This window comes from Anomaloglossus baeobatrachus, chromosome 5 (genome assembly GCF_048569485.1).
Source record: "Anomaloglossus baeobatrachus isolate aAnoBae1 chromosome 5, aAnoBae1.hap1, whole genome shotgun sequence".
NCBI classification, from domain to species: domain Eukaryota; kingdom Metazoa; phylum Chordata; class Amphibia; order Anura; family Aromobatidae; genus Anomaloglossus; species Anomaloglossus baeobatrachus.
In genome coordinates, this window is record NC_134357.1 from 441,740,376 (window position 1) to 441,754,003 (window position 13,628).

Sequence of the window (13,628 nt, forward strand, 5' to 3'; positions counted from 1 at the left end):
AGTGTATGCAGGAGAGCAGACAGCAGCTGCAGGACTACAAGGCTCAGCATCCTCCATTCACTAGTGTATGCAGGAGAGCAGACAGCAGCTGCAGAACTACAAGGCTCAGCATCCTCCATTCACTAGTGTATGCAGGAGAGCAGACAGCAGCTGCAGAACTACTTGGCTCAGCATCCTCCATTCACTAGTGTATGCAGGAGAGCAGACAGCAGCTGCAGAACTACTTGGCTCAGCATCCTCCATTCACTAGTGTATGCAGGAGAGCAGACAGCAGCTGCAGGACTACAAGGCTCAGCATCCTCCATTCACTAGTGTATGCAGGAGAGCAGACAGAAGCTGCAGAACTACAAGGCTCAGCATCCTCCATCCAGGACTGTATGCAGTTTTTTACCCAAAAAGAAAAAAAAAAATGACATGGGCTTCGCCATATTTTTGTATGCTAGCCGGGTACAGCAGACAGGTATGGGCTGCCTCCAACCCCCAGCTGCCTATTTGTACCCGGCTGGGAACCAAAAATATAGAGAAGCCCTTTTTTTTTTAATTATTTCATGAATTTCATGAAATAATTAAAAAAAAAAAAAAAAAAATGACGTGAGCTTCGCCTTATTTTGGTGTCCAGCCGGGTACAACTAGGCAGCTGGGGATTGGAATCCACAGTGAAGGGTGCCCAAGCTTTCTGGGCACCCCCACTGCGAATTGCAGTCCGCAGCCACCCCAGAAAATGGCGCTTTCATAGAAGCGCCATCTTCTGGCGCTGTATCCAACTCTTCCAGCTGCCCTGATGCTGGGTGGCTAGCTGGGTAATAATGGAGTTAGGGCTAGCTGTATATTATCAGCTAGCCCTAAGCCCGAAATTCATGGTGTCACGCCAATATTAGACATGGCCACCATGAATTTCTAGTAATGATAAAAAAAAAACACAACACACAGAAAAATATTTTTATTAGAAATAAAACACAACACAATTAGTGACTCCATCTTTATTGAAATAAACCCCCCTCCGCAGTAATCCTGGGTCAGGGTCCCGCGCCGTCCAATCCGGATCCAATAGCATCTGATCGGTTTGCTGGAAGGCAAAGCGATCAGATGATGTGTCAGGTTAAAGGATGTGAATCACATCATACATCAGCTGATTCTATAAAAGCCGATTATACAATCAGCTGATGCATCAGTAGAAAATAAATAAATAAATAAATACATACTCACTTATGTGCTGATTACCGACAGCTCCTGCAGCGGAGTCTGATCCTGGCCCATCATTGCAGGAGCTGCCGGTAATCAGCTGATGAAGTCCCCTGACGGCAGGATCAGCTGATAGCCGGCCGCCGGCACCGCGAGAATCGATCAGCTGATGCGTCAGGTGACTGCATCAGGTGATCCACCGCCAGGTCCTGCAAGCTTCGTACGTGCCCCGGGGAGACTGCACACAGCCAGAGCGGCGGTACCGAGACAGGGGCTGGAAGCAGGCATGGCACCGGGACCCTGCAGACAGGTGAGTATGACATACACACACACACATACACACTCACACTGTATATATACGCACACACACTGTATATACACACACACTGTATATACGCGCACACATATACACACACTGTATATACGCGCACACATACACATACACTGTATATACGCGCACACACACTTTCTTCCCCTGGCTGTGTAGAGCTGCTGCTGTCTCTGTGTGATTGCTCTCAGTGCACATCCACTGGGAAGAGGCAGGGAGGAGGGTTTGGTCGGAGAGCAGAGTGGGTGTATTAGACACAATGGGTGTGTTAGATAAGCCAGACACCGCCCTAGAGCCACAAAGAATTCTGGGACTTGTAGGAACTGAACACAGGAAGTCAGAGGAGAGATTAACCCCATCAGAGCTGGAGCCAGCAATGAGCATGTGCTGCTAGTTCACAATAAAAGGTAATTTTGCTGAAAAAACATAATAGATGTGTTGAGGGGCACATATTAGCAAGATTTATCAGAAAAAAAAAAAACAGTTTTAGTAACTGGACAACTTCTTTAATATCTAAACCTATATGCACTTTATTGCACTTTGCACAGTTTGATTTTTTTGTGAACGATTTATTTTTCCCACGGACGCCTTTTTCTGGATTGCTTTCTGTTGGTGTCATTTTTTTACCAGAATTTGTGCCTTTAAATATCAAATAATTATATTTGAACCCTATCTCTGATTTTGTTTTGTTGGTTTGTGTTGTAATGACAGCGAGGGTTTTTTTCAATTTTGTCCTATGTGTATACACCATATGATATGTTGTATTTATTGGTGATTTTTTAGTTTTTTTGTATTGAGAAAAATTGCTTTATGTCCTTCAGTATGAGGCAATGTGATGAGACGTTTTCCTTCCTCAGTCACCACTAGGGGGAGCTCACAGAATACAGGTTTATTATTGAGCGCAATGTAAGATGTATTATTTTAATTCTCTTTTTTTTTCCACAGAGGGTTTCAAGGAAGCGGCAGAGAAATTCCGGATGGAGTCCGGTATTGAGCCTAGTGTAGACCTGGAGAGCCTGGACGAAAGGATTAAGATTCGGGAGATGATTCTTAAAGGACAGATCCAGGAAGCCATCGCCCTGATCAACTCCCTTCATCCTGAATTATTGGACACACACCGTTACCTGTATTTCCACCTGCAGGTCAGACCAGGGGCAGTACAGGGTTAGCGCACTCACAGGGCATGTTGTTCACCACGTCATATTCACGGGGGTTCGCAGAGCTGAGGTTCGGTAGGATGGGTAAAATATAAAGCTGTGCCTGCTTGTGATAACTTTGGATCCTCAGATTTTCTCTATCTGGCCAGAGCTTTGACTTTTTTTTTTTTTTTTGACCCTTTTTTAATTTTTTTATTTTAAAGAATAGAATGTCCCAGATTATAAGTGCTCCCTTCAAACCCAGGGGCCACTACAGCTGAGTGTTTGTGGGTTATCGATGGGTAAATGGGAGATAGACCCTTCTGACAGTCATTTTTCTCTGCCCAATTCTTCTCTTCCTCAGCATCATCTGTCATGGGAGACTTGGAAGGCCCATGCACGTCAGATGAAATTAAAGGCTTTATTTAAAGGGAGCCAATCACCAGGATTTTCGTATATAACTTAAAGCCAGTGCTATACTGGCACTATCAGGCTGATTCTCTACATACAGTGCTATACTGGCACCATCAGGCTGATTCTCTACATACAGTGCTATACTGGCACTATCAGACTGATTATCTACATACCATTAGTGGTCAGCCCGGATGTTTAGGCTTTCAAATCCAAGAAAGTAAAGTTTATAAAATCACCAGCTTCTTGAGTGACAGTTGCAACGGAGCAGATAATATCTGGGTGGGTATTAATATAGATTCCCGCCCCCCTGCCTGTTGTTCCTCTCTCTGTTCTCTATGCTAATATTACTATTCATCTTTTTTGTCACTAAGATGGCGTCGGAGTTGGCGCCTGCACATAGCGCTTATCTCCGGTTATCATTAATCTCAGCTTATCATTGCGCCTAAACAACTAAGCTGACCACTAATGGTATGTAGATAAGCAGCCTGATAGTGCCAGTATAGCACTGGCTTTAGCTTATATCCGAAAATCCTGATGATTGGTTCCCTTTAAAGGGAATCTGTCACCAGGTTTTTCCCACTTAATCTGAGAGCAGCATAATGTAGGGGCAGAGACCTTGATTCCAGCGATTTGTCACTTAAGCTGGGTTCACACATAGCGACAGCGACGCCGCTGTTACGTCACCATTTTCTGACACGCAACAGCGACCTTGTAAGTCGCTGTTATGATCGCTGCTTAGCTGTCAAACACAGCGCCGAAGCAGCGATCATAACGACACGCATCGCTGTGCTACATGTGCAGAGAGCAGGGAGCCGCGCACACTGCTTAGCGCTGGCTCCCTGCACTCCTAGCTACAGTACACATCGGGTTAATTAACCCGATGTGTCCTGCAGCTACATGTGCAGAGAGCAGGAGCCGGCACTGGCAGCGAGAGCGGCGGACGCTGGTAACGAAGGTAAATATCGGGTAACCAGGGAAAGGTCTTCCCTTGGTTACCCGATGTTTACCCTGGTTATAGCTTACCGCAGCTGCCAGATGCCGGCTCCTGCTCCCTGCTCGCTTCATTTCGTCGCTCTCTCGCTGTCACACACAGCGATGTGTGCGTCACAGTGGGAGAGCGACGACCAAAAAATGAAGCTGGACATTCAGCAACGACCGGCGACCTCACAGCAGGGGCCAGCTCGTTGCTGGATGTCACACACAGCGACGGGACGTCGCTGCAACGTCACAGAAAATGGTGACTTAGCAGCTACTTCGTTGTCGTCATCGCTGTGTGTGACGCCACCTTTACTGAGCTGCTTAGTGTACTTGTGATAAAATCACTGATTATTCAGCAGTAGATTATCATTAGAAGGCCTCACATCATTGGAAGGCCTCACATATGATGAGAGGTTGGAAAAGTTAGATATGTTTAGCTTAGAAAAAAGACGTCTCAGAGATCTCATTTATATGTATAAATACATGTGTGGTCAATACAAAGGACGGGCATATGACTTATTCCTTCCAAAGACAATACTAAGGATCAGGGGGCATACACTGCGAGTGGAAGAAAAGATATTCCGGCAGCTAAATAGGAAAGGGTTCTTTACAGTTAGAGCAGTCAGACTGTGGAATACCCTACCACAAGAGGTAGTAATGGCAGATACTATAACAGCTTTTATAAAAGGGCTGGATGATTTCCTCAGTACACAACATTGTCGGTTATAAATGACTTAGGGACAAAATGTAGAACTGGTGGAGGAAGGTTGAACTATATGGACCTAGGTCTTTTTTCAACCTAAGTAACTATGTAATTGGAGGACTACTTGGTGTGCTGCAGCTAGTCCAGCATACTCATGAGCTCTGTATAACTGCTAGATCTGCAGCAATGAAAACATTGATTTTAACAAAATGACAGCAAACAGCCCAGTAAGTGACACATCGCTGGAATCGGGGTCTCTGTCTCTACATTATGCTGCTTTGAGGGGGAGCAAAAATCTGGTGCCAGATTCCCTTTAATGTGTCTGAGGGTCCTTTATGATTATAAGAAAAGCAAACTGCTCCCCTTCTCTTTGTGACATGAGCGCTGTATATTGGAGAAGTAGTTCAGACCTAAACTCATCCGTCCTTGTTTTCATTCTTCAGCAACAACATCTGATAGAGCTGATCAGGCAGCGGGAGACAGAGGCCGCCCTGGAGTTCGCCCAGACGCAGCTGGCCGAGCAGGGGGAGGAGAGCAGAGAGTGTCTGACGGAGATGGAGCGGACGCTGGCACTATTAGCCTTCGACAACCCAGAGGAATCTCCGTTCGGTGATTTGCTGAACATGATGCAGCGGCAGAAGGTATTCTTCACAAGCCACACGTCAGGCAGGACGGCATGTAGCACACTTCCTGAATGGTTAAAACATGAAGCTTAGCAGCATACTGTTCTGTAGTTAGAGGGGCTGTATATATATATTTAGGAAACTATGCCTACTTTCTTCCTAAAATAGTGCCACCTTTGTCCACTGGCTTTATGGAGTATCGCAGTGTCATTGACCTCAGCTGCAATACTACACTCAACCCATGGACAGCGTTGGCACTGATTCTGAAGAAAGCAGCCATGTTTTTCTAATTATATCCAACCCCTTTTGGATAAGTAAGGTGCTGGGAGAGCACACGTATACGTAATAGGCGGCCTTAGTGCTACAGTGTACCTGTGTAATCCGGAGCTGCAAATATCCATATCCGTTCACATAATTGTTAGAAAAAACTTCATGAACATTCCGATGTCTATTCTTCTTCCTAGCCAGCAGGGGGGGCTGCAAAAAGCGTAGATGCAAAATCTGAACGTCCGTTATTTGGGGTTAAGGGTGCTTTACACACTGCGACATCGCTAGCGATCTGACACGCGAGATCGTAGGTGCGATCTACCGCACATAGGTCGCCTTTATAGCGCCGGTAACATGTGCGATCTCGGCAGATCGCATCTGCGATCTAGCATGTCACATCGCTAACGAGATCGCTAGCGATGTCGCAGCGTGTAAAGCACCCTTTAGTCTGTCCAGCCTAAAGGACCAATATTGCAGCTCATTACAGGAGCATGAAGGCGGAAAGGAATGGGTTATTCCTGTGCTGCCGAGGAGTAATGAAGAAAGTAGATTCCTGGAGTGCGATTTATTTGCCAAAAGTTTTCATATCAATTACAGGAGCGGCTAATATTCCTAAAGTGTAATTATAGTTGAAGGGAACCTGTCACCAGGTTTTTCCCATATAAACTGCGGCCACCACCAGTGAGCCCTTATATACAGCATACTGTATATAAGTCCCCAAGCTACTCTGTATAACATATAAAAGACCTTTTTTCTTATACTCGCCTGCGGGGTGGTGTGGTCTGATTTGCATTTGTGATCTTGATCCGACGCCTCCTCTCTTGCGATCACCGTTCTCCTTCCCTGCTCCGTGTGGATGACGCGTCCTATGTCATCCACACAGTGTCCTCCGTTACGCTCCTGTGCACACACACTTCTCTCTGCCCTGTGAGGGCAGATCACAGTATTGTAATGTGCAGTTGTGGAAAAAGGTCGAACAATGCCCACAAATGTGCACTACAGTACTTTGCTCTGCCCTCACAGGGCAGAGAGCAGTGTGTGCGCAAAGGAGCGCAATGGAGGACACTGTGTGGATGACATAGGACACGTCATCCACACGGAGCAAGGAAAGAGGACGGTGATTGCAAGAAGAGAGGGGGCGTCAGATCAAGATCAACAATGGCCATTGGACCGGACCGCCCTGCAGGTGAGTATAATAAAAGGTCTTTTATATTATACAGATAGGCTTGGGGACTTATATACAGTATGTATATAAGAGCTCACTGGTGGTGGCTGCAGAAAAACCTGTTGACAGTTTCCCATTTAAAGGGGGTTGTCCAGTCTTTTGCTAAAAGTCTGAGATCACTTTGTGACTGTAGACTTCTGAATCTTCATAGCGTGCACACTGCGGGGTGTTTGGATTCTCCAGTGGTGGTAGCTGTGGAGACACGGGGGTCAGTGGGTGCTCTCGTCCGCTGGCCCGGCCGCCTTTAGAAAGACAGCATGGCCCAGGGCTCATCCCAACTGAACGCCCGACCTCCTTAACCGTGGGCGGAACACTACTCGGACAACACAGGGTGAGGGAATCAAAATATTGAGACTTTATTGGATCCCCAAACAATTAACGGCACATAGCACATAACCAGCAAAACACACAAATGTAACAGGCAACAGAGTCTCACCCTTCCGCTGGCTCACCAGGGATTAGAATGTCCGTGCCTCAGAGCTACCAGGGCTACTTACTTCAATCCAGCAGCACCCCGCTTTTGGCGGGCACCCACCGATAATGCAATAACGCCAGATGTAGGAAGCTGTGTGAGAACCGCAAAGCCTGTAGTCAGGTGACTGGACTGTCCCAAGCTGGATTCCTTCCTTAGGTAGTCCTTGATAGCTCAGCCGAATCCTTGCATTCGATGCTGAAGTCCATGTAGTATCATAATCCAGGTTCGGTTATGGCTTGCCAATTGGATCCGCAGATCCTAGATTGGTAGCACGTACAAGAGTCTACCCGGGCAATATACAGTCCTCCTTCTTATACCCCTAAGCTCTTCATTCAGACCATTGGGGTCTTCACGATTGGTGGATAAGACTGGGCTCTTATTGGCTAGATTTCAAGCCGTATATAAAATATCCCTAGTAGTAATGATCTCTGGCAGACGAGGGAGAGACAGCTAAGTTACATCGCAATACAATGGGATGTTCGCATAATTGATTTGTCTGGGTATCTGACCTTCATTGGCCAAGGCAATTACATGAGTCAACAAGAACTGTAACACTAGTCTCATTAAGCGCCATCGCTAGCAACATCGCTGCTGAGGCACGACTTTTGTGACGTAACAGCGATCTTGCTAGCGATGTCGCTGTGTGTGACATCCAGCAACAACCTGGCCCCTGCTGTGAGGTCGTTGGTTGTTGCTGAATGCCCTGGACCATTTTTTAGTTGTTGCTCTCGCGCTGTGAAGCACAGATCGCTGTGTGAGACAGCGAGAGAGCAACAACTAAATGTGCAGTGAGCAGGGAGCCGGCTTCTGCGGACGCTGGTAACCAATGTAAATATCGGGTAACCAAGAAGCCCTTTCCTTGGTTACCCGATATTTACCTTCGTTACCAGCGTCCGCCGCTCTCATGCTGTCGGTGCCGGCTCCCTGCTCTCTGCACACGTAGCCGGAGTACACATCGGGTAATTAACCCAATGTGTACTGTGGCTAGGTGTGCAGGGAGCCAGCGCGAAGCGGTGTGCGCTGGTAACCAAGGTAAATATCGGGTTGGTTACCCGATATTTACCTTAGTTACCAAGCGCAGCATCGCTTCCACGCGGCGCTGCTGGCTGGGGGCTGGTCACTGGTTGCTGGTGAGATCTGCCTGTGTGACAGCTCACCAGCAACCCGTGTAGCAATGCTCCAGCGATCCCTGCCAGGTCAGGTTGCTGGTGGGATCGCTGGAGCGTCCCTTAGTGTGACGGTACCTTAAGAGTCTTGTAGAAATAATGAGGGGCTTATCCCCCGTCTATAAACAAACTATCTTCATGTCTGGCTGAATTTTAAGAAATTTAACCCATGCTAGGCACTGACTGTCCATGTCGTCACAGTAGCGACAGAGGGCAATTATCTGGCAGAGCATGTCTAGAGAGAATGTAGCCAGAAGTATCCATATCACATTGTTGTGGTTACATGACTGTCCGCTCTCGCTGCCGACAGAAGAGGATGCAGACAGCGTGCAGTGCGCACTGTGAGGAGTCAGCAGTCATGTAAAGGGACATCCTCTATAAGGTGCTCTTTGTGCCCACTGTAACTGACCTTTTATGTGCATCTCACACACTGGCCCTTTTAAAGATTATTTCCCCGAGGATCAGGGGGGTCTAACTCCCGGTACCACTTCCATACAGCTGAGCGCAGCGGTAGTGAAGTGCCCCGTCCTTGCCATTGTCTTATCAGGCATGGCGCCATTCATTTATTAGACTGTCAAAATCCCATCAGTCAATTGGCACAACACTTAGGGGTGCTTCACACAGCGAGATCGCTACCGAAATTGCTGCTAAGTCACGGTTTTGGTGACGCAACAGTGACCTCATTAGCGATCTCGCTGTGTGTGACACTGAGCAGCGATCTGGCCCCTGCTGTGAGATCGCTGCTCGTTACACACAGCCCTGGTTCGTTTTCTTCAAAGGCGCTCTCCCGCTGTGACACACAGATCGCTGTGTGTGACAGCGAGAGAGTGACGAAATGAAGCGAGCAGGGAGCAGGAGCCGGCATCTGGCAGCTGCGGTAAGCTGTAACCAAGATAAACATCGGGTAACCAAGGGAAGCCCTTTCCCTAGTTACCCGATATTTACCTTCGTTACCAGCCTCCGCCGCTCTCACGCTGCCAGTGCCGGCTCCTGCTCTCTGCACATGTAGCTGCAGTACACATCGGGTTAATTAACCCGATGTGTACTGCAGCTAGGAGAGCAAGGAGCCAGCGCTAAGCAGTGTGCGCGGCTCCCTGCACATGTAGCTGCAGTACACATCGGGTTAATTAACCCGATGTGTACTGTAGCTAGGAGAGCAAGGAGCCAGTGCTAAGCAGTGCGCGCGGCTCCCTGCTCTCTGCAGTGTGACATGTAGCTGCAGCACACATCGGGTAATTAACCCAATGTGTACTGTACCTAGGAGAGCAAGGAGCCAGCGCTAAGCGCGGCTCCCTGCTCTCTGCACATGTAGCACAGCGACGTTATGATCGCTGCTTCTGCTGTGTTTGACAGCTAAGCAGCGATCATAACAGCGACTTACAAGGTCGCTGCTACGTCACAGAAAATGGTGACGTAACAGCGACGTCGTTGTCGCTGTCGCTATGTGTGAACCCAGCCTTATTCCTTCCAAAATCCATATACACCTGCCGTAACCAAGATGTATTCTGTCCTTACAGGTTTGGAGTGAAGTGAACCAGGCCGTCTTGGACTACGAGAACCGCGAATCTACACCCAAACTGGCAAAACTCCTTAAACTGCTCCTGTGGGCTCAGAACGAGCTCGACCAGAAGAAAGTGAAATACCCCAAGATGGCCGACCTCAGTAAAGGCACAGTGGAGGATCCCAAGTAATACCCCCACCGAGGGGGGATACCCAGAACGTGTGCGACCTCCTGCATTACCAGTCTGTGACTGCAGCGTTGTTTTTTTTTTTTCTTACCAGCCACAAACCTGGACACTTCTTCACCGAGCCAGTTCCTCATGGGGCACAGATTTACATGGGACAAATATTCAACTTAGCCAAGCAAAGCCCTATGAGGTTAAAAAAAAAAAATATGGGTCTTTTTTTTTCTCCTATGGTCCCTTGGCTGTCCATTATATGACTATATACTCAGCATCAGTATATACCGTCATTGTCCTATTGATCTCGAGAGGAAATTTATGGAAGGAGTAGTAGTCTATGCATTTTACCACAGGATTACAGAGTATTTAAGCCACAGTACAGTGATCTGTGACCTATATATTTATGAAGCTCATTTTTACCATAGCCTTCTATGAACTGTCTGACAAAATTTAATTTATACCCTTTCTAATCCGGCCCCTGTAATATTCTCATTCTTTTTATATTGTGATAATTATAGTAGCATTGTATTGGATATATTTGCTGTGGCCTAGTTCTTCTCCAATATTTTCTGCATAACGCGACTATTTGGGGTAGTTCATGTGTATGTACGCCACAGTCTCTACTAAGAAAATTAGTTTAAAGGGGATATCCATTTTTACAGTTTATAGAATGAGGAGTCACTGTATATATACATTACATTACTGATCCGAAAATATCCCAAGTTACGTCATGTATTATACTCAGAGCTGCGCTCATTATTCTGTTGGTGGAGTTACTGTGTACATACATCACATTAATTATCTGTAATGACCCAGTGTTACAACCTGTCTTATATACCAGAGCTGGAATCACTAACCAGGTTACTGTACTATGACTTGTGTAAAAGTAAACTACTGAAGCTCAATGCAGTCACTGAACAAGCAGTGATAGTGATTTCAACACTGAAGCCTAAGTGCAGCTCTGGAGAATAATACTGGATGTAACCAGGATCAGTACAGGATAAGAAATGTAATGTACAAAGTGACTCCACCAGCAGAATAGTGAGTGCAGCTCTGAAGTATACTCGATGTAACTCAGGATCAGTACAGGATAAGTAATGTACAAAGTGACTCCACCAGAAGAATAGTGAGTGCAGCTCTGGAGAATAATACAGGATGTAATTCAGGATCAGTACAGGATAAGTAATGTACAAAGTGACTCCACCTGAAGAATAGTGAGTGCAGCTCAGGAGAGTAATACTGGATGTAACCAGGATCAGTACAGGATAAGTAATGTAATGTACAAAGTGACTCCATCAGAAGAACAGTGAGTACAGCTCTTGAGTATAATACAGGATTTAACTCGGGATCATTACAGGATAAGTAATGTATGTACATAGTGATTCCACCAGCTGAATTGTGAGTGCAGCTCTGGAGTATAATACAGCAGATAACGCAGGATCAGTACCGGATAAGTAATGTTATGTACACAGTGACTCCACCAGAAGAATAGTGAGTGCAGCTCTGTAGTATAATACTGGATGTAATTCAGGATCAGTACAGGATAAATAATGTAATGTATGTACACAGTAAGTCCACCAGCAGAATAGTGAGTGCAGCTCTGGAGTATAATACATCATGCAAGTCAGCCTCAGTACAGGGTAAGTAATGTAATGTATGTACATAGTGACTCCACCAGCAGAATAGTGAGTGCAGCTCTGGAGTATGATGCAGCAGATAACTCGGGCTCAGTACAGGATAACTAATGTATGTATAGTGACTGCACCAGAAGAATAGTGAGTGCAGCTCTGGCCAATAATGTAGGACATAATGCAGAGTGGACATCTTTCAGAGGATTTTGTCTAGCTATAAGCTATGAAGTGATGATCAGAGGGGGGCGGTGTCTTCCATGGACCTGTGTTTTCTTTTAATCATTGAAGGCTACAAGTGGTAAGTTAACTCTTTCCTCAGTGTCGGTGCTCCATCCCCTTGGCATGGAGCTGGGATCTTACTTGTTGTAGTCCGGGGGTCTGATCCATACCTAGGTCACAATGTGACTGATTAGTTGTGTACACTACAGCAGGTTATATTAGCGCTGTGCAAACACTGAGGTCTGTAGGAGACTCCTTAATCCTTAACACACAAACCAAGCAAACTCCTGAGAAATAGGGCAAGGATCCAGCGGGGTAAATAAATTGGGGGTTCAGTTCTAAACCCTAGACCTTTACAGGCAGACGTGTAGAGTAAGATCTGGGGGTTTCTGGTCACTAAATGACACGGGCACAACACAATATGGTTCTAGTTGTTGGCGTCCATAATCCAGTATACACCACACTGACTGACAATGGAGCTGCCATTGTTACTTTTTCTGCAGGGGATGTAGTAATGATAACCTGTATAGAACTGAGGAGCCTAAAGGGATGTGCACATTTCCGCTGACATGTAAAACATGTCTTTTTCCAGGAAAATCACTGCATACAGCACGTTTTTCCGTGCGGTTTTCATTTGTTTTTTCCCCATTCATTGAAATGGGGGGGGGGGGGGGGGGCAAAATGCTAAAATGATTAACATGCTTCAAATCAGTAAAAAATGTGACATGTGAACATACCCTTGGGCTAGAGTTTTAGTGTGTCTGGGAGGATAGTTGGTCCAGTTTGTCTTAAAGGAGCACAGCAGAGCCGGCTGTCGGTCAGTGCAGGCGTGCTGACATCCGCAGCGCTCAGTGCCGTCAGCCGTGACTGCTCCACACCTGAATGAGCAGAAATAAAGTCCTTTTTTTCTCCAGGGTGTCGCACAAACAGTACAGAGGTCTGGTATATATGCAGGTTAATAGCATTATCTGATGAGATGGGGAACCCTTTAAATGCTGGTTTTCAGGTTCTCTCCAGGATACATTCAGGCAGGTGTCTGGGACAGAGACCAGTCCCTTCTTTCTCCATCCAGGAGCGATGAATCCCAGCCCGATCATACAGGTAACGAAGATCCTATTATTATAGTGCGTAATTGCTATGCAAGCGATTTTCCTGCTATATTGTGCACAGACCTGGGCTTAGTTCTCGTTGGTCAGTCACACACTACTTTTCCCATCGGTGAGTGTTGCGCAGGTGGAGCACACTCCCTACAGCCATTGTCCCATTGTGTATGACATCGGTTGTGTACCCAGCAGGGTTGTGGCCGCTTCCAGCATTTATTTACTCTCTACCAACTGCAGGCAACTAAGGTGACATTGACATGTTAGAAATCATAGAGTATAATGACCAGTGCCACGTTAATGCATAGCGAGGCAGGGTGCCAGTCTGGATTATTGGAAAGCTGGATGGCAGTTCCAATGTAGCTGTAATGGCAGCCATGTTGGTTGATGGACATTTATAGCTAGATTTGAAGAATTTGTAATTGGCCTAGTGGTTGGTATATAGAGTTGACAATTTCGGGTCCCCTCTGTGATAAGCAGCCATATTGTACGAGGTGTT

At 46.5% G+C, this 13,628-nt stretch overlaps 1 protein-coding gene across 2 annotated transcripts in view; it reads left to right on the top strand.

The window, feature by feature from the left end:
• Nucleotides 1-12,699, top strand: part of GID8 (GID complex subunit 8 homolog) — a 30,526-nt gene extending 17,827 nt beyond the window's left edge. For both annotated transcript variants that reach the window (XM_075350421.1, XM_075350419.1), the window contains exons 3-5: nt 2,456-2,652; nt 5,185-5,382; nt 10,015-12,699. In XM_075350421.1, the coding sequence (XP_075206536.1) occupies nt 2,456-2,652; nt 5,185-5,382; nt 10,015-10,188 (569 nt within the window). In that variant the 3' untranslated portion in view covers nt 10,189-12,699. The remainder of the gene's footprint in view (nt 1-2,455; nt 2,653-5,184; nt 5,383-10,014) is intronic.
• Nucleotides 12,700-13,628: the final 929 nt, after the last annotated feature.